This window comes from Micropterus dolomieu, linkage group LG21 (assembly GCF_021292245.1).
Source record: "Micropterus dolomieu isolate WLL.071019.BEF.003 ecotype Adirondacks linkage group LG21, ASM2129224v1, whole genome shotgun sequence".
Lineage (NCBI taxonomy): Eukaryota > Metazoa > Chordata > Actinopteri > Centrarchiformes > Centrarchidae > Micropterus > Micropterus dolomieu.
The window spans coordinates 31,847,958-31,870,036 of record NC_060170.1 but is presented as its reverse complement, the minus strand read 5'-3'; the positions used below and the strand labels follow the sequence as shown (position 1 = coordinate 31,870,036).

At 41.6% G+C, this 22,079-nt stretch overlaps 1 protein-coding gene across 1 annotated transcript in view; it reads left to right on the top strand.

Annotated features, from left to right (window-relative positions):
• galnt9 (polypeptide N-acetylgalactosaminyltransferase 9) overlaps positions 1-22,079 on the top strand; it is a 44,572-nt gene that overhangs the window by 5,696 nt on the left and 16,797 nt on the right. The window contains exon 2 of the mRNA XM_046035805.1: positions 10,715-10,895. Coding sequence (XP_045891761.1) covers positions 10,715-10,895 — 181 coding nt within the window. The remainder of the gene's footprint in view (positions 1-10,714; positions 10,896-22,079) is intronic.

Here is a 22,079-nt window from a genome sequence, read left to right as displayed (position 1 = left end):
ACATTTAGCTATTATGGTGTTTGCCAAAAGCACATTACAGTTTTATTTGATTAAGTGGGGTACATGTTTTAAATATGATCATATTTTGTGTAGTCTGTGAACATCTAAACTCCTGCACACAGGAGTTTAAATGGCAGTAGGAAACAATTGGACAAAGAAATGAGAGGCAGTAGATAATTGGTTGTGTAAATCAGAACACAGATTAAAATGTAGATATCTGTAAATTACCTCTAGTAATTTGCTAATATTAGATTGAAGACGCTTTCTATTCCGTGTTACCAATATACACCATTTGCTGAGACTATGAATGGGGTCTTCTGTGGAAAATCTTTATGTAGCTACCTGACTACAGTTTTAAAAACATGCAAAATATATGAAAACAGATGAATAAAGCTTGGTAACACATAAAAGATTAACTAAATTTCCAGCCTCTGCAGCTTGTGCTCTTTATGCCCAGACCCTCTATATCTGGTGTACTCACACTGTAATGCAAACTCAGGTAGGGCTTTAATTTTTCAAAAAGGATGAACATCCTTTCTTTAGAAATATATTAGGGGTCTACTAATTTCTCGATCCGAACTGTTACCTCCTGACATGGCCTGCTGTTGTTATGAGTGGCAGTGCTAGAATGAAGGCAGCTCTTCTCCCAGCTCTCAATATTTCATAGATTTGTTTTGACCTTTGAAGGCTTTAAACCTCCCTAGAACAAGTTATTTTCCTCTTCTTGAAGAGATCACTGAAAACCACCACCCTCCCTTCTTCATCAATATTTAGAACTCTGCTGCATCACTTTGGACACACATAAATCCACTCTTTCTCTTAAATCATTCATTAAAAATGGGGTCATCTTTGAATCTGAGACTCTATCTTATAAAGGCCAAAACAGACACATCCTGAAGGTTGCTGTATAATTTATAGCTGTTATGGGTTTAATGTATCATGTCGGAGGGATTTGGACAAATGGATTGTGGGGAACGAGCACAGAGACAGATGTATACTTGGACACAATGAGATTCAAACTGGCACCTGACTTTTCAAGGATCCACATCCAGCTGCCACTTTGGATGGGAATGACGCTTGAGTGGAAGAAGCAGATGTTGGGCAGTAAATGATGATGAAAGTGCTAATGTGCAGCTTGGAGTGTGAATCCCGCATCGGAAATAGGGAATGAAAGAATGTTGTTCAGTCAAATTCCACAGGTATGATATTTTTTTTAGTTCATAAATCAACATTCATTGTGTCTTTGCTCTTGTTTCTCACAGTGAGAAGTGAGGTCATTGTCTTGGTTTTTTTTGACCAGAACATAACAGTCCACTTGCTGAATGCTTTTATACAAAGTGCCTCACAGGACCGTATGCACATACATTTTTAACTCAGGCAGTCGCCGTGGGAACAAAGCTCTTAATCCTCACGGTGTTAGCAAGGAATGTGTTAAAAGCTTCTATTTTTGTTTGTAAACAGTCTATTCTGGGGAAAAACGTCGCTATGTAAAAGAAGTATTTGGGTTTTGCTATTGATATAATTTACACACATTTGGTTTTTGTATGACTTTCTGCCTTCTTCCAAACAAATTGCACAAGAAGAAAAGACGAAATTGGGAATACATAAAAGATAAACCAGAGCCAGTCAGAGCAAACTCAAAACTACCTCAAATTACCGACCAGGCATTATCTTTATCAGCAGCTACATAAAAACTGAACCCTGCTAAAGATTTACAAAACTTTGTAGTCAAAGCTTCCAAATAGCATCAATTTGCTGCAGTACGTTTTTAATGTTACAAATACAAACTCTCCATGAGATTGCCCCTGCAGAATCTCTAAACTTATGTTGAAGTGCTACAGACAGGCAACAGTGGATCACATTTTCAGGTCTCTCATCCCATAATGGAATTTTGTTCAGTCAGACAGAGGAAGTGGAGGGCAGGGGCAAGCAAAACAAAATAACGCAGCTACCAGAAAACAAAGCTGGCGGGCATTGTCCTGCTTCCAAGACTCATGCAGAGACAGTGCGGCCCTCCAGACTCGAGTCTCCGGCTCTGGAGGGTATCTGTGTTGTTGTGTGACATGGCTCGCTATGCCAGATGGCTAGTCTGTGACGTGAACCCCCACCCATACTTGTCAAAATGCCACCACATTGACTGGTGCAGGGGATGCTAAATCCCTCTTGCGGGAGAAGCCAGTTTGCAACCATTCAGCTCCAATTACAAATCTTCAGTAGCACCCGAGGATTTGAGGCCATCCAAATATGGTGATTACTCCGTAGTTCCTGGAGGGGTGAAGCTGAGAGCTGAGCTCTTCATTGGTATGCGCTGTTTACTTACTGTCTGTGTGTCCATCTGTTGATATGGAGAACAGACGCAGCTCAATTTTTCTGTGGAGGCCACACTGGAAACTTGGCGCGCATAACAATTATCTGACATTATCCTGCAGTTTCATGGAATTTTAAATACTCAAACAATAGTCAAGCCGGCGGAGACAGATATGAATAAAGCTGACAACATGTTCTTGTTGGACAAAATTTTAACTTTGGGGAATATATGAGGGCGGTCAGGAAAGGGGTCAGGTTATGTTTTTATATGTATGTGAGGTGAAGTCAGCTAAAATAGGCCACTTATTGACTAATGACTAATAAGACTATCTAATAAGCTATGCATGAGATCTAATGATATTTTTATAAATTGGTATAGGTCTCTTAAATATTTATTTGTAAAAAAAAAAATAAATGTGAAAAAGTACAATTGTTTTGTAATTATGAGACTTTGAGTATCAGCATGTTGCCTCTGGCTCATTTTACCTGATCTCAGGCCTGCAGTTTAAGTTAAATGTAAAGAGAGAACAACACAGAAATTTTTGCTGAAATCATTTAAATGTTTGCAGGAAACTGGCATTAGTGTCTTTGGTGAGACAAAGTAACAACATATTAAATACATTTCATTCAATAAAAAGTTGAAAAAAAAATGCATTTAAAAATGAGCTGATTGTGTTGTGTTGTGTTGTTTCTGCACAGTTGTGTCTTGTGTCATAGTTTTGTGCGTAAATTAATTCAATTTTTATTAAATGTTTTTTTTAGGTTTTACATTGATATACACCTGTTTCCCCCCCCCCTCAATTTCTTAAAATAGTTCAGTAAGCCTGTGTGTACACGTGGCCCATTTTAGCTAGCTGGGTTAGCAAGCTAAAAAAGTCTAAAGCTAAAATGTATATTTTCACAAAAATCTAAGTTTCTTTACAAATTTGGACTTTTTTTATATTAAAGAGCCTTGCAAAATATCTTTCATAAACATTTAACTTTGTTGGTAAGGTTACTTATAATTGAAATTTGCTATGTCGAGCTCATTTTCCATAGGATTTCTCTTTTCTTCATGTAGGCTTTGCTCCGCCCACTATAGAAATCTCAAATCTCAAAACTATTTTTACATGTCAACTAGTGTTGTAGCAACAATTCAAGATCAGTATTTGTGATTGGCTGTAAAATTTTAGAGTGCCATAAAGCTCCAACCTTATTTAGCCCATTTTACCTGATGGCCCTGCATTGGTTTCTACTTGCTTCAGATTTATATTAAAATATACCTTTTGTGTGCATCATGGATCTTAAAAGTTGGTTTTACTAAATGCAGAGGACAACAATCATGTCTCTGTGTCAAGGCGTTATTTTTTAAGTAGCTAGTGGAATCAATACCAGTTGTAAGAAACAGTTGGTGTGGATCTTTATAGCTAGTAGTGATTAAGAGAATGTCATTTTTTCACTAGCCAACAGTCGCCTTCCCTTACTCTGTATTAACGCTGTACACTATCATTTAGAGTTTACCTATTTACCTCAGACTGACGCAGCCTCCTCTACTAATGGGTGAAGTTGTTGAAGCCCTTAGCAGGCACAGATCTGTCGCCTGTGCCCCATTTGTCTATTCATTTAGTAGCTCTTGGTTCAAAAATAGACAGCAGCAGGAATGCTTGGTAAACAAAACACATGTATTATGTTAGATAATGTGTTGTTATTTCCACTCTTAATATGTTATTCGGTTTAGGAAAAAATATTGTACCTTTTAACATATTGAGTTTTTAAATTACTTTGAGTTTTAAGTAACATCAGGGGTAAAAAGAAATCAGCCCCCCCACCCCAATAATGTTAATACTGTCCCTTAGAGGTATGAATCTGTGAACAGGCCTTTTCCCCCATTAGCCAAGATTTCATTTTTGACACTGCACCCAATTTTTATCCTTCCCTTTTTGAAAATGTCACTGTCACGGTACCAAAGTGACGGTCTGTTAAATCACAGTAATGAGTCATTTTAATGAGAGCAGAGGGGGTATTTTAAGTCTGACACATTAAATCCGGTGCTGAATTTAGTTGTGTTAGACCAAAGAAGCCTAACGTGATGGGGCTGACCAAGGACTAGCTCTCATTCACCACTAAGCAGACAGATACGCAATCTGGCCTCTCTTCAGGGATTCTCTGTGGATAAAAGGACCTGTGTGAAAAAACCACTTTACAGTTGTGGGGGCTGCTTCCATAATGCTTCTGTAATTAGCCCTATAGAGCCATTACTGGCTCAGTTAACATCTGGTGGTTTTTGTTGGACTAAAGGTCTCGGTAAAAATCAGTGTCTTAAATCTACAAATCCAAATTAACTACATGGCACCGTGTGCTTTATAAGCATTCTTGTTAGGACTAGTTAAGTCAGGTCAGAAACAAATTAACCCTTACAGTAATGCATGGGTGGGTCAAAGGTCTTCTGTGTATGATATTCCAGGCATTCCCCAAAATCTTGGTAATTTTCTCCTTTTCATCCTCTTTTACTTTTTGGGAAGATTTAACTTTTGTATTATTATCATAAAGTGGGCAAAACATGTCCTATGGAAATTCACAGGAATTCCCTTTTTTTCCAGACATAAAGCATACTATTCTATTCCTGTAATCATCACGCATAGACCAGTAACCCGAAATGTGCACAGAAATCTTAGTAATCTATTAAGGATTAGGACAATTACACCAACTCCAGCAGTACAAATACATTTAAAATGTGAGATAACTTTCAAGCAAGACTTTTATTTTAAATGATTTTATTTGGTCTGCAAATCTAGATTTTATGTTTTTAACTGAATCCTGGTTGCAAAATAATGACCATAGCCAACTAGCTGAACTGTGTCCACCTCAATATAATTGTTTCAGCAAACCCAAGGTCAGTGGTCGTGGTGGTAGGCTACTGAGCGTGCACAGGAAAAACTTTGAATATCATCAAGTACGCCGTGAAGAATTTACCTCCTTTGAAGCTCTCTTTTAAACTTGGTGGCCTGCAACCAATCAATCAATCATCATCAGTTTGTATCTACTCTTGTTTTAAATTATGAGAGTGTGGTTCTTTGTGGCAATTTTAATATTCATGTTGGTGACCCTAACAATGTTCATGCAACTGACTTTTTAAATAGTGCCACTTCTTTTAACTTTAAACAACATGTCCATGGGCAAACACATAACCTTGGTAATACACTGAACTTTGTTTTTTACCCTGGGTGTCAGCATTTCCTCGGTGGAATTAATGGACATGACCATATCTGACCACAAATGTGTAGTTTTTAACTGTGAATCACCTGTTACTCATACCGCCTCACCAAGCTCCTCATGTTCTCGATCCTTAATGAACAAAGTGTTTCAAAGTTTCCACATTGTTACAAAGCCAAAGTCAACACCTGTCTGATTCCCACACCAACGATCTGGCTTTCCACTTCAATCATATTTGCTTGTCATCACTAAATATTACTGCTCCTCTAAAGGTTAGGCCTAAGCCTACAGCTTGTAAGCAGCCCTGGATAAATGACAGCATTCGCAGGAAAGCAGAGTGCAGATGGAAAAAATCCAGTCTCCATGTCCATTACCTCAATATCAAGGATTTATTATCAAACTACAATAACTTGGTTAAGGATGCGAGAACACACTATTTTTCTGAACTTATTAATACACATTAACATAATCCTAGATTTCTACTTAAGACAGTGGATCAGCTGGTAAACCCAGCTTCTCCTTATGCCTCAGCTGAAAGTAATGATGATTGTGAATTGTTTTTACCTTATTTTACTGATAAGTTTGTGTCAATCAGAGCCTCTATTACCCCCTCTGCCTCTTACTCAGAGGTCCCTCACCAGCAACAAGATTGTTTTAACAAATTTTATCCCATCGACTTGTCTGAGCTTTTAAAAACAGTATCACAGAGTGTCTTCCAGCCCACTTGATGTAATACCAACAAAGTTTTTACTGAAAGTTATTGATTCTGTCGGCCCCCATTTGATTTCTGTTTTTAACGGCTCCCTATCTGGGTGTCTCTGATTATTGTAAAACTGCTTGTGTGAACCCACTTTAAAAAAAAACCTGGTTTAGATCCCTTCCAACCTCAAAATTTTAGACCAATTTCAAAATTTCCTTTTATAGCAAAGATTTTAGAAAAACTAGTGTCCAAACAGCTGCTCTCTGTACTGGAAAATAAGTTAAGTTTCAATCTGGTTTCCGTAAGTACCACAGCACTGAGACTGCCCTGCTTAGAGTCACCAATGACCTTTGTCTGCTGATGATGGTATGTGCTCAGTCCTGGTACTCCTGGACCTTAGCGCTGCATTTGACACCACTGATCACAACATCATGTTAGACAGACTGAGGCACTGGGTGGGGATCTCTGGTACTGCATTAGAATGGTTTTCATCGTACCTGTCCAATAGGAGGTTCTGTGTGTCTGTGAATAACTGTGCCTCTTCATTCTGTTCAGTTAAACATGGAGTGCCTCAGGGGCCAATCTTAGGACCCATTTTATTTTCCTTATATTTGCTTCCCCTTGGAGACATTATCCAGAAACATGGTGTTTCTTTTCATATTTATGATGATGTACCTGCCCGTCAGATCCACAGACCCTGGAATGAGTTCACTTACTTGATGTAAAATAATTTCCTCCAGCTGAACTCAGACGTAACAGAGATTCTGGTAATTGGGTCCCAGCAAATGGCAAAGAAAATACTGCCATCTACTGGTTCTCTAGTGAATCGCATTAAACCTTTTGCACCGGAACTGCAGTTGTAGGACCCTTGTTTACTTTGATACTGCCAGCTAGCTGGCTGGCTAGCTAGCTCTTGACAGCCTCCCGAAGCCAATTAACCTTACCCTAACCATCACAGGGTGTGTGCCTAAACCTAAGTTATTGATTATATGCATGTTGACCCGTTAACCCTACAGCTGCGCACATCGACCGTGTTTCTGTGCATTATCACCACCAATCCACTAGATGGCGCTGTTGCAAAAGAAGTACGGTCCTAGAACTGTGGTCCCAGGATTGCGGGGGGCCTGAAACTGCAGCCTCCGGTACTGCTGCTAGATAATATTGAAAAATCTTGGTGTCTGGTTTGACAGTAATTTAAGTTTTGAGCAGCACATCACAAAACTTGTACTATCATGTTTTTACCAGCTTAGCTATGTTAACTTTTAAGGACAGTGAGACCATTTTACACGCCTTCATCTCATCACGCCTGGATTACTGCAGCAGCCTTTTTACTTGCTTGACCCAAAATTCTGCCAGGCTTTTAACCAGAACAAAGAAATTTGACCACGTCATCCTTGTTTTAGCTGCATTACACTAGCTCCCAGTATGTTTTAGAATTGACTTTAAAATTCTATTGATCACTTTTAAAGCTCTTCATGGCCTCTCTCCCTGTTATATATCTGACCTTTTAGTCCCATACAAACCAGCACTAACCTTGAGATCCTCGGGCAGAGGTCTGCTGTTTGAGTCTCGACTGAAACTAAAGGGGACAGAGCGTTTGCAGTCAGGGCCCCGAGGCTCTGGAACAGCCTGCCCAAGGAAATCAGGTCGACTGAGTCAGTGAACTCTTTTAAGTCCCTTCTTTGAACATACTTTTATAGGAGAGCCTTTCCAGATATATATTTTATATTCCCGGCCTTTCTGTGTGGAGTTTGCATGTTCTCCCCGTGTCTGCGTGGGTTCTCTCCAGGTGCTCCAGCTTCCTCCCACCGTTCAGACATGCCGACTAGGTTAATTGGTGACCCTAAATTGTCCTTAGGTGTGAGTGTGAGTGGTTGTCTGTCTTTGTGTGACCCTGCGATGGACTGGCGACCTGTCCAGGGTCTACCCCGCCTTTCGCTCGATGTCAGCTGGGATTGGCTCCAGCCCCCCGCGACGCAGGATAAGCAGTTGACGATGGATGGATGGATGGATGCATAGATGTATTTTAGTGTTGTCTTGCTTTTATCAATTATTTGTTTTATTGTCTTTACACCTGTTAAAGCACTTTGTAACTAGTCTTTGAAAAGTGCTCTACAAATAAAGATTATTATTATTATTATTATTGACCAAATCTCAACTGTCCAAAGCATCACCAGGCTTACTTGATAAGGCTGCACTGACATTTTATATAACATTTATACTTTAATCACACTAATTTGAAAGAGAAGCGCTCTCAAATAATACCTGCATGACACACAACTGCACAGTGTGAGGTACTTTCAACATTGTAAATGACATAATGACAGCACCATATGATATTACGTTTGCCAAACAATATAACAGTAAGAAAACAGCAGGGTTAGGAAATGTATTTTTCTCATCAACATAATGCTGGCAGCACAGGGTCCCTCATCATGACAATACCACACAGTACTGTAAACATTACAAACTTTAAATAACACTAGTGTGGAATTCATATAATTTAAAGAAATGATTAAAATAGATAAAGATTGCAGATTAATTGTTAACAAAACCTTTTATTCTAATAGGGTTCATTTTGGACCTACTTATGGAAGAGTGTAGGTCACAATGGTCTATATACAGTATCTAAGGGTAGACTTATGAGAGACTAATGGACTAACATGATTGAGATCTCTGGAAAACATATCTTATTCTAGAATTTGCCAGTTTTTAAATTAAACAAAAATGCCTGATAATAACTAAAAAGTGATATCACACAGCAACAGGTGCAACAAGCAATATTAAGCCACATAAATTAAGCAACATTTCTTATGAATTAACAACAGAGTGAGCAACACCAAGGCAGCCAACATGGAGATGTATACACAATGTAAACTCCACTGCAGCTACAGCCCACAAACACATACATAAAAGCAAAATGAGAGCCAACCTGGTTTTTACACATGGAATAGCGCACACGCACACGTTAGGCAACGTGCAGTGGTTGCTGACGTTCTCCTATGTGCAGTTTATTGCAACAATCACTGAGTTTGCTTTTGTACTCAAACGTCTGAACATCATTCTGAGTCTTGTGCACCACAAAGTCCCCCACAATCTGCTCTAGGTTCAACTTCACTGCTCGTTCATGCTCAACTCATTATTTAAGCACTCAGCTTCTCTGTGCCACTTCGCTTCCTCAAAGTTTTCAAAAGTTTTGAGCCAAACCCTCGGCAGTCAGCTGTGACAGAGATTGTCAAAAGTTCCTAAGTGAGCGTAGAAGTCACAGATGGAGGATCCACCATGAGCATCATAGCCAGACCCAGCACGAACCTGTTGGTGGTTTGATTTGTGTCACTTAGTTCTTGCCTGGTGGTGCATTAAGTCAGTGATTCATTAAGGTAGTTTTTTAACTATGCTGGGGTACAAGCGCTCAGTGTGTGAGTGATGTAGTGTAAAAGCACTTTGAGTGGTTGTAAAGACTAGAAAGATGCTATACAAGTACAGAGCATTTACATTTACAACAATACTAACCATAATCATAACCCATGATGATGCCATTCTTAATTTTATTGCATTGTTGTGCATGTTGTTTACTAACTGCAAGCCCCGACCTGGGTGCAACCACACCCATCATATCCCCCAACGCTCTGCCAGTGAATGTATGTCATTACACATTACAGCAGGTATCTTTTCCACTGTGTCACCTCTCTGGAGCTCTTCCCCTTCTGCACCGGCAGACATACCAGCAGCTTCCTCTCTGATTTCTCTCTGTTCTCATGTACACTGTTCATCACGACTTCAAGTGAGTGAGGGAGGTGATGGAGCAGTGGATAAGACATACCTTTGGTGTGAGAGACCCGGGTTCAACTCCCCACTGTGATCATCCACCATTGTGTCCCTGAGTAAGACACTTAACCCCTAGTTGCTCCAAAGGCGTGCGACCTCTGACATATATAGCAATTGTAAGTTGCTTTGGATAAAAGCATCAGCTAAATGTAATATGACTTCAGTTTTTACTCTGTGTCTTGAAATGTAACAGTACAATACCTGAAAATAAAAAATTCATGAGTAAAAGTAAAGTGACAGACTATTACAGTACACAAAAAAAGATTTTGTTACAACAAGAGTGAATGTAATTTGTTACTTCCACACCAACCTACAGCTGTGCGCTATAACTCACATATTACAGTATATGCTATAGTGTTATACTACTGTGTCTCTCAGCTTCTGCTCTACTCACATCTGTGAAACCTGTGTCCATGTGGGTGTTTTTGCAGCTTTTTCATTGACAGACAGTGTAATGATGACAGTATGAATGAGCCCCGCTGGGTCTCGCAGCTGCCATACACTAGTCTCCTCACACTACTGGAGAATGTCAATCAGCTGCCCCCCTGCATGGCCTCTCTTATCACCTGTGTGTGTGTGTGTGTGTGTGTGTGGGTGCCTACACACACACACACACACACACACACACACACACACACACACGTACAGCTGTATGATTGTCACTCTGGTTTGTCATTTTCTTGGCAGGTTTGGCAAAGCCTATGGGGCTAGTTGAGGGGCCAGGAGGCCTTGGCCAGGGGGGAGCTGCTGCCACTCTGGGAGAGGACAGTCATGACGCCGAGGGGAAATATGAGGAGTATGGCTACAACGCTCAGCTCAGTGACCGCATTTCCCTCGACAGAAGTATCCCCGACTACAGGCCTAAAAAGTATGTCCACCTCCTGTTTCTTCTCATTTTCTGTCATGTACATTCTCCTTCCAACCACAGCTCTACACCTGTTTTTCCCCCTGGCAGGGTTGTGTAAAGCTAGAAAGACTTGTAACTTGAAGGTTTGCCAGTTTAATCCCTGCTGCTGTTTAAAGGCTCTGTTTTTGTAAAGGCACTCAACGTACAGCAGGACTTTTTGCCAGCATACTGGCATTTTCATCAAGTTTTTTATCCTCGTCTTTTTTAGGTATTTATTGGTATTTTGGTGATTGTCCAGGACATTTACTGATAGATTTGAGTTGCAGTACAAGGTGAGTCAGAAATTATAAGCTTTTCTCATGCTTTTGCTAAGTGATGAGATCTGAAAACATACTCTTCCACAGTTCACTATCTCTTCTTTGGTTTTATTCCCTTATGGAGAAATATGAGAAATATATTTTTCTAAATACATGTAGCAGTGATGTGAACCGTTGTTGATCCAACAAAGGACTGTCAGTATGCACTTGGTGAGTATGCACTTCGTCGAATTTGTTATGTCCCCCACAGATCAGGGAGAGGTTGGTGGATGGATCACTTGAGGCCAATGCAACATGATACCCAAATTAACTTTAAGTATTTCCTAATGTCCTCATCTTTTTTCAAGACTTACTTTGCAAAACACTGGATTTGGTACCTGAGTGCTAATGAGATGTATGGCATGTCATGTGGATCAAAAACTGCCTCTCCTTGATTTCCAAAAAGAGAAATGCAAATGTCACCCTTGTAAATTTAATGGCTTCCAGTGGGGAACATTCCTGTACACCTGGTGGTTTATGATTTTGCACTGACCACCCCCAGTTTCCCAGTGGCAAAAGGCATGTTGTAAACTTGCACAAACCCAAGATATCACGAGTCACAGAGCAGTGCATTGCATCTAAAAAACATAATTCAAACAAGTACACTTCTGTGATGTTTGGAGTTCATTTTGCAATGGCCAGCATTAATGTTGTTAGCAGATAACATGTTAGCAGTGTAAATAAACTGTTTGTGACCCATTGGTGTTGAAAAGAGCAGCCTTGGACTTTACACCTTTTAACATTTGATATTTCTTTAACATTTGAGGGAAAAAACTGAAATACATCAACTGTAAGGTAACTTATATCAGAGGGCTCCTGTGATTTTTCAAAATCATTTGATAGATAGATTGGCTTGCTACAAGTCTTTAGTTAGAATCTCTCATATAACATCTTTGTTCAATTCGGACATGTTTGCATTAAATACACTGATGAGACACTGCTTCGTTCAAACCAAATAGAGATGAAAGAGGAGCGAAATGCATCAAGCTGATTAACAAGTTGTGTTTGTCACTTTGCTGTGGAGAGTTTTGAGAAACCCAAAACACAAGTAGAAGAGCTAGCAAGGCTACCAAAATGTAGCTACAGTACGTCATCTCCAGCTTTCTCCGTCTGTCACGTGACTTCTCCCTTGCACATCATAATGGTTCCTAGAGTCTCCCCTTTCACAAGCCATCCTTACTTCCTGATTCTTCCTCTTTGTCTGTCTTATTGCCTAAATGCACTTAATCCGTCTGTCATGCAGTACAGTCATTTTGGCCATAGGGTATCTTAGAGCCATGGGGAGTCACACAAAAGAAAATTACTTCCGACACGCCTAATCCTAACATGAAAGAACATGCACAAGATGATGGGGATAGTTGAAGAGCTATGTTACAATGCTGCAATTAAAGGAAACTTGAATTACCAATTTTTTTATGAAAGGGACCCAGTGGACACCCAGCAAGCCTCAATGGTTCTTTTAAAATACATTTTATATTTATAAAGTGAACTACAGCTGTGATACAGTGAGTGGTGCAGGAGATGGACTGGGGAGGGGGGTAATCAGAGCTGCCAGCGGCATTTATATCACACAGTGTCAAAGAACAATGGCGACGGGCAGAGAAACTGGGAGGAAATCTGACGGCCAAGAGAGGTTTCTAAGGGCTTTAGCAGGGATAACAATTCATTTCATCCACCCGGCTTTGTTTCGAGCTCTTTTTCACGCCCAGAAAAATTAGACAAGAGTGGAACAGGGAGGAGGGGAGCTAGTAAAAAGGAGCTCGCTAATTAATAAGAGAGTGCCTGTGGAATTGAAGGATTTTAAGAAATTCTTTTTTATCAACGGATTTAACAAAAAATGTGACTTAAAGCAAAAGGAAAGTGAGTGTTGGGGGTTTGCTGAAGTGATTGTAACGGCGCTGTCTTTGTGATGTGTCTTCGCGTGTGGATTTAGGGCTAGTTTCATGGGTTGTGACTAGATTCTGCAGGTCTGTCTTCATTCACTCTCTGTTAAACAGTAAGATTCTTCCTTCTTCCGTGCTCAGGCTACAATAATCCATCATGTGTCAATTTCTGATATACCAAGTATATTTTGTGCCCATATATACAAGCACATAGTCTCCAAGCACAAACACAACATGTCGTGTTAAACAAGACAAAGCTTCGGTCTATGACAGCTATCCAATAGGCACACTGTATAATAAAGACTTAGTACATTTGTTGTGAAATCAAATACAATGAAAAGTGCAAACATAGTCTTCACTGCTTTTTGTGTTTATGTCACTGAAGCAGCTCTTTGGAGAACAAGAGAAACATCAAAGCTCTGTATGTAAAGGAATTGTTCTCAGAAAGAAAACGGATATGAAATAGCCAAGCGCAATACTGTTGCTGCCAGCATTGTTGTGGCACTGGTGAGGACTTCAAGGTTGCCTTAACACCTAACTTGTTTGTTTCAGTTTAAGCAAACTGGTGCGTTTGTGCAGGAGGTTTGGTTCGTTGATGCTGGCGTGATAGTTGTAAGTCGATCTCGAACAGCGACCGCCCGGTGTCGTACTTTTGTGGTGTAAAATCAAAATGGATGATAAGTATGATATGTGATTTAGCATGAATTTAATATTCCAATATATCCTATTGAATCCATCTTCTGGCTGTGAACTGTCAAGGAAGGAATCTCATAAATTATCTATATATGCAATCTACAGTATATATTTATGGAAATCATTTTGTAACCATGGTAACACATATGCACATCAGCACGTGAGCGTGGTGAGATTCAGTCAGAATACGAAATGATGCTGTGCTTGTGTCCTACCTACAATCCCCTCGTGGTATCACCTCTTTTTTGGGCCTGTTTCTTCCTGGTCATCTTCATTTATTAAATTGCAGATTAATAATGTTCACAACCAATCAGTTATTTCTTGAGGTCTTTGGGACACCAGAGAACATAAATAGCTCTTTGTTCGTTTGTGAAGAGCTGGTGTGAAAATGAACTGGACCAGAACTAAAAGGCATCAATGTATCACGGTGCTGAACCTTGGTCCAGACCACATGAACCGAATTATGCCCTCAGTTTAAGCTGCTACAGCTCTCTGCCTCATACAATATTCAGCACTGTTACATATTTCTGATTTCTAAATCTGATTCTATAATTATGTCCTGCGGGCAAAAGGTGACTGCAGCACTGCAGAAGTGAGGTTAAATGCAGGAACCAGGCACCTCCTGTCTAATGGGCTTTTAATTGAACAGTAGTCATTGTGATGAGGACTTTGATGACTACAGGGAAGCGCAGTCCATCACAACGACTGAACAATCCGCACTTTCTCAAGCCTCTGTCTTTCCAAAACCAATTCATAATAATAATTATAGCCTCAATTGTTGGCTTGCCTCTCGCACAAAAACTTGTAATCCCCTTTCACTGCCCGCTAGCCTGTATTTCTCTCTTTTGTCCTTCACTTCTGCAAGTGATATTCTTAACTGCGATACCAAGGGACTTATGTAGGCTCTACATTATGGTGACTGAGGCTGCCATTCGCTGTCCTTGGGAGGCTTAGGTATGATAACAGCTCATCGGCTGTGAAGAGAAAAAACAATAAAGGCAAGCAAGCTGGTAAGATTACTGATGCAGACAAAAGAAACAAACAGATGTTAAATGTAACTTGTGTCACTCACAAATAGAAAAATGCTATTCGAGGCATGAAACCTGCCCTCCATTTCTCCTCCAAGAGGATTCTTATTCAATTACACCTAATCGCATCTCTATCTCTGTCATCACTTTGTCGAAGATTTGATTTATATTTTGCCAAAATAGTTGTTAAACCCAAAACTATATTGAAGCACAACAGATGCTCAGCTTGCCCACGGACACTTCATTGTGTGTTTGTCTGCCTGTTTGAGGGTGATAACCAGAAAGGGAGGCTAAAGAAACAGTCTTACCTCATCTCCTAAGCGTCTGATACAGCAGAATGGGATCGGAAGGTCTCCGCGGTGCAGGAGCTCCTGCAGCAAATTGTTGCTCTTTCCACTGCTAGAGTTTATCTCCTTGATGTGGGAGGGGAGGGAGGGGGGGAAGAGAAATGACAACGCAAACGATTATCTTTCTGAGAGGAGTGCTCGCGGATTGGAAAGTCGTTTTGGTGTTGCCTGCACTGGGTGGGTTATTGGAGGTTAATGTGAAATTTCACAGCAAATAAGAGCGGCCAGTGGGGAAAAAGTCAGAGGGAGCGACCGGGGCTGCAGGCTGGTGGAGTAGGAGAAGGGGGAGGTGTGATAGGAATTCATCTTAATCTGCCGCTCTGTTTCTGTCAAAACTTGTTCCGGGTCAAATTATGAGTGCTGTCCAGTGAGCTCAGTCCCATTACAAACAGATGAGTCGATCGCTCATCCTGTTACGGCTTTACTAGGCTTCCCCGCTACTGCAGACAGGTACAAATTTAAGGCTGAGCGATGCCCTAAATTGGATCCAGTAACTAGGGCAATGGAACTACAATATTACTTTACGATCTCGACACTGACACAGCCTCACACCACATCTCAACTAGAAGCGATGAGGCTGCTTTGCCCTGTCTGACATTTTCAAGATATTACTCTGGTAATAATCATTAAACACAGCCTCTCTACTAGTCGTATACGTGAACAGGAGTGAAATATGCATTGCACTTTATTTTGCACAGTTGCCATGCTGTGTCTCTGCAAAGGAGTGCCATGGTGCAAAAAGTCCCCCGTTCAAAATCACTGCCAGATTTGTCATTGTATTTATAGACTTGGCAAGGTTGATTGAGAGAGGCAATAGAAAAAGCTGTGAGAGGGAACAAAGGAGTTGCTGAGGGAGAGCATAAATGCACAGGGAAGGACTGAAATGATACAGTGGAGGGGTTATCAATCAAAACACTTGTGAATTTACTCTTAAGAATAGAGCGCGAGAGCAGGGCTTAAAGTATAGATAGACGTACGCAGTGTGCTCCATCATAAACACTCTGTGGTTTAGTTTTCCTTTTATTACCTCTGCTGTCAAATGCATGTGGGCTGCGGTAATGGATGTGATTGATAACAGTGCATGGAATTATAAGCTTTCCCAGTCCACAACAGCAAGCACTAGCCGACTTGGCCAGTGAGATCATATGCAGCAGATTGTCATTCCTATGCATGAATCAATGCCAATATTTAGTTATGATGTCATGCAAGAAATTGTTGCCGTAGTGTCACACAAAAGAGGTGATTTAGGCAGATTTTTATTCAACTGAAAAGTCAAAAAATAAAATAAAAGGTGCGGAGACTAAAGGGGTCTGACTATTAGGCTTAAACTATTGATTTTAATATGAAATCATGGAAATAACATTCGGGATATTACAAAAGCAGAAGAATTATATAATAATCAGTATTTTTATAGAAACATTGGCTAACAAGGAAACTATGTGAAATAGTTTGCTTGTAGTGAGGAACCCAGAGAGAATAACATCCCGACTTTGCTCTACAAGACGTAAGCTATGGCTCACACTTACTGCTCCCCCATGTAGTTTTAGGCCACTGCAGCTATTTTTTGCAGCAAAAAAATTGTACACACCACCAGTCCAGCACCAAACTGCAGACTAGCAAAGTTAATGACTAGTCGACATAGTGAAACAGCTAAATAGCCAGGTATTTTTCGCAAGAGTTGGTGAAGACCAAAACAGAGCTAAAAGGAGAGTGAATATTGAACTTTACATTACATTTATTCATTTAGCTGACTTACAACTGCTATATATGTCAGAGGTCACAGGCCTCAGTGTCTTGCTCAGGGCATGCGTCTTATCCATTGCGCCATCACCACACCACTGAACTTAAATAAATCAGTTAGGTACTCCAGCTAACAGTACTGCAACACTGCCGGATGTGTAAATAGCCAAATGCTTGGTAACAAGCTCACTAATTAACAAGAATTAGTAGGTGAAAAACAACAAAGATAAGGCTCCTTTTATTACTTCTGCTGTCAAATGCATGTGGGCTGCGGTAATGGATGTGATTGATAACAGTGCATGGAATTATAAGCTTTCCACAACAGTCCACAACATGTCTGCTCTCTGCATGTCAGTGAATAAACACTTCTAAAAATGGACTAGTGAATGGACTGTGTCTCGTTATTGTGGTATTTTTCTACATAAACAATCTAGGAAGGTGACATCAAGGTGCCTCTCATTTATTTCAGAGAAGTATCTAGTAGCAGGTAACTTGGCAGGTGTGAATTGCAAATTACCGTAAGCTGGTGAACTGTGTCCTAAGTACATTTTCAAGCAGATCAATATCATCAGTCTAACTTCTCAACAAAAGCTCTGAAGTGAGACCTGCTACGATTTAGGGCTGTGAAGCTAACCTTAGCTACAGTGCAGAGCGGTCACCTTTAGTTAGGAAGGTGTCATCAGTCTAGGGTTGCCAACTGTCCCGTAAAATACAGAATTGTCCTAACTAAAAGGTGTGCTTTGTTCTGTATTTTTATCAATTCAGTGGAAGTCTGTGGTAGAGAAATATGTCTAGCACCTAATCACCATAGCAAATACCTCCTATGTGTAAAATACTACTTAGTAATAAAGCTCCTTCTGATTCTGATGGTGATTTTACAGGTTAGACTATTTGATTTGAAATAGATAGAAGCAAACCCTCCTGCTCTGTTTTAACATCATAAGGCTTCTGTTTCAAAATCATAGAATACATTTATTAATCAGAGCACTCACATAAGAATGTAGCACTATCAGATCTCTTTTTTGAGTTTATGAACGATTCCCTGTCAAAATCAGCAGGGGGAGGTGTGTAGAAACAGCTGTTTGTGGCTTGCATCTCTCCCTCTCTTTGACTGTCCCTTCACTTCCCTGCTGTTTGCCTTCTGTCTGTGGACTGCTACTCACAAAAGTTGGCAACCCTCCATCAGTCAGATATTAAAATATTGTACAATGTGACTTACCAGCAGTTTGTTACTATAAGTTGCTGACTATCTAAATACATCACTACTTTTCATTATTAAACTTTAATATTATCGAACAATGTCGCCGATTTCTTACAATCTTACAATCAATGTGTAAGAATTCACCTGTCGAATTCACACTTCCAAAAAATTAGAGGAGATCAGGAGTCTGGTGTGGGCACCAGAACCAGAACCAGAACCGGGTGAGCATCCAACAGACCCAGGCTCAGCAGCCTCCCAGTGAACCAGGCACAAACAGCCTCCGAGAACAACAGACGCCAGTTTGAGGACAGGGAACAGTACATGGAGTTTATTGGAGTTGGGTTCAGGTGGGGAGAAGTCAGGGATAGATAGATAGATGTATACTTTATTTATCACGAGGGAAATTCAAGTATCCAGTAGCATACGAAACATACATACATTAAACATACATTAAACCTATATTAAAATAAAATTAAAATAACTTATAACACAGTAGCCACAGTAAAACAGTGCAAAAACAGTAAACAGTGCAAATGGAGTGCAGATGGAAGTAAAGAGTACAGATTTTGTCTATTGTCCTCCCTGCCATGGCTAGGAGCTGTTGTACAGTCTAATGGCCAGGGGGACGAAAGAGTTTTTAAGTCTGTTGGTGGAGCTGGGCTGGGAGAGCAGTCTGCCACTGAACACACTCCTCTGCCCTGGACAACAGTTTGTCCAGGGTCCTTCTTTCTGCCACTGTCACCAGAGAGTCCAGCTCTGAGCCCACCACTGAGCCAGCTCTCCTCACCAGTCTGTCCAGTCGACCGGCATCTCTCTTCTTGCTGCTTCCTCCCCAGCAAACTATAGCATAAAAGAGGACGCTGGCCACCACAGACTGGTAAAACATCTGCAGCAGTTTTTTGCAGATGTTGAAGGACCCCAGCCTTCTCAGGAAGTACAGACGGCTCTGCCCTTTCCTGTGGAGAGTGTCCATATTTTCTGTCCAGTCCAGCTTGTCATCCAGCTGCAGCCCCAGATATTTGTAGGTCCTGACCACCTCCACATCGACCCCCTCGATGGACACAGGTTGGAGGTGTGGTTTCTTCCTTCTGAAGTCCACCACCTCACAAAGTCCTCTACCAGGTTCCTGTACTCCTCCTCCTGTCCATCCTTGATGCAGCCAACTATCACAGTATCATCCGAGTATTTCTGCATGTGGCAGAGCCCGGTGTTATACTGGAAGTCAGATGTGTACAAGGTGAAGAGGACGGGAGAGAGCACGGTCCCCTGTGGTGCTCCGGAGCTGCTGACCACAGTGTCTGACGTGTGGCCCTTCAGTCTGACATACTGTGGTCTCTCTGTGAGGCAGTCCGTAATCCATGTCACCAAGCGTGGGTCCACCCTCATCTCTGTCAGCTTGTCTCTCAGCAGGAGCGGCCGGATGGTGTCAAAGGCACTGGAGAAATCAAAAAAGGCCATTCTCACAGCGCCGCTCACATTGTCCAGATGTGAGTAGGCCCTGTGGAGCAGATAGAGGATGGCATCCTCCACGCCCACCTTCTCCCGGTATCCAAACTGCAGTGGATCTTGTGCATGGTGAACCTGGGGTCTGAGGACATGTAGCAGCAGCCGTTCAAAGGTCTTCATGATGCTACTGGTCTGAAGTCACCCGGCTCCCTGGGGTGTTTTTTCTTGGGCATGAAGTTTTCCAGAGCCCTGGGACCCTCCCCAGCTGCAGGCTCAGGTTGAAGACATGCTGGAGTGGCTCCCCCAGTTCAGCAGAACAGGCTTGCTTTCCTTGGATGGAGCCTCCTCAGCTCTCTGCTCACTTGATCCTTGGTGATGGTGGTGGGGAGGGGTGTTGAACTGTTCATGTGTGTGGAGGGTGGGGGTGGTCTGCAGTCTGAGGTGGTGATGGACATGGTGGTGGCATTGGGGGAGGTGATGGACACGGGGGTGTGAAGTGGGCCGTCGCTGGTTGTGGGAGCTGGAGTATCAAACCTGTTAAAAAACAGGTTTAGCTGGTTTGCTCTCCCAGCATCCCCCTCTCCACTACTTGCTGCCTGTGATGGTTTTCATGCCATCCTAGACCTCCCTCTTGTTGTTGTGCTGCAGCTTCTGTACTACCTTCCTTCTGTAGTCCTTCGCCCTGTTCCCCCTGTACGCGCTTAAGCTCATCTCTGTCCCCATCCTTGAATGCCCTCTTCTTCCTATTCAGGATGTCCTTGACATTACTGTTGATCCAGGGCTTGTTGTTGGGGAAGCAGCGTACTGTTCTGGTGGGGACCACAACGTCAATGCAGAAGTTCAGGTAGTCAGTAGTGCAGTGTGTGACCCACTCGATGTCCTCACCATGTGCTTCCTGCAGGACGCTCCAGTCAGTACATTCAAAGCAGTCTCTCAGAGCCTCCGCTGCCTCAGGAGACCATTTCCTGAAGGAGCGTTTGGTCATGGACTGTCTCTGGATCTGTGGTTTGTACTGTGGCGTGAGCAGGACCAGGTTATGATCAGATTTTCCCAGTGGGGGCAGAGCAGTGGCAATGTAAGCTTCCCTCACGTTGGCATACAGGAGGTCTAATGTCCTGTTCTTCCTGGTGGGGCAGCTTACAAACTGGTGAAAGTCTGACAGTGTGGAGTCCAGTGTCACGTGGTAGAAATCCCCAGAGATGGCGATGAATGTATCTGGTTGTTGTGTTTGCAGCCTCGCGATGGTGGCGTGTATTACATCACACGCGGTCTCTGCGTGCGCACGGGACGCAAACAACAACAGCAATGGTGTGGGAGAACTCTCTAGGCATGTAGTACGGTCTGAGACCTACCGCCAGCAACTCAATGTCTCTGTTGCACACGATCTCCTTCATCGTAACATGCCCCTGGAACCGTGGGCTTGTACTTCCACCGCTTAGTCGCTAGCCTAACCTTCACCTTCGCTCCGGCTCTGCAGCCTCGGCGCTTCTTCCTCAGCTCCTCAGGTATGTGGTGGAAAATGCCGGCTCGTTGGAATGAAAGCAGCTTCTCCCTTGAATAAACAAGTTGTCCACTGCTATGTTGTCCGTAAAAAGTAATTGTATCCATAGGATATATAAAGTTTTACACAGCTAGTGTTATATAAAGAGTTAATGTTAAAGTTTAAAAAAACACACTTAAAGTATTAAAAACAACACGACACATACGGAGCTACTGGATCAGCGTCCTGCTTGCGCCGGCATCAGAAGGGAAACCGCCATCTTTGCCGTTATGAGCTTTCCCCATAGAATTCGCATGTCTCCTCTAAAATGTCTCTGGTACCGCTCAGCGACAACAACAGCCTGGTAACATGCTTCAGGTCTTGGCCAATCAGAAGACAGTGGGGGCCTTAAAAAGACAGGAGCATCTACAGCTTGTTTCAGACAGAGGCTGAAATGAAGGCCTATATGAAAAGCCAGTAAAAGATAGAAATTTTTTTTTTTGAACTTTGAATCATGCAAAGCTGCCATTCAGGAGTCAAAAAACAACAATATAAGACTGGAAATGCAGTCTAATAGGTCTCCTTTGAGAAACCTGGATAAGGTGTCCCAGGTTTCTACAAGACTACCCCAGCTAGCGTATTCAGTTTTCTCTAATTCAAGATAAGAATTTATGCTAATTTGCTTAGCCAAGAACATTTTGGTCATTTCTACCTGGACGATCACTGAATAGTTTTTTTTTTTGTGTGTGTGACATATTTATAGATCACAGAAGTTTAAGGGCATAAAATGTAAATGTTTATCAGTAGGCAACTCTGTTATGTTCATCTACTTTCGACGGAGGACAGGCTATGGCTAGCTGGTTAGCATGCTAACTTAAATAACACTGATAGACCTCTGTGACACCAAGACTGTTACTCCTTCACATTTTGTTGATAAAGTTTTAACAATTTTTTTATGTTTTAAACTAAAATTCCAGCCACATTGCACCTAAATGACAGCTAAACTAGAGATTTGGGATTGACAATTTGGT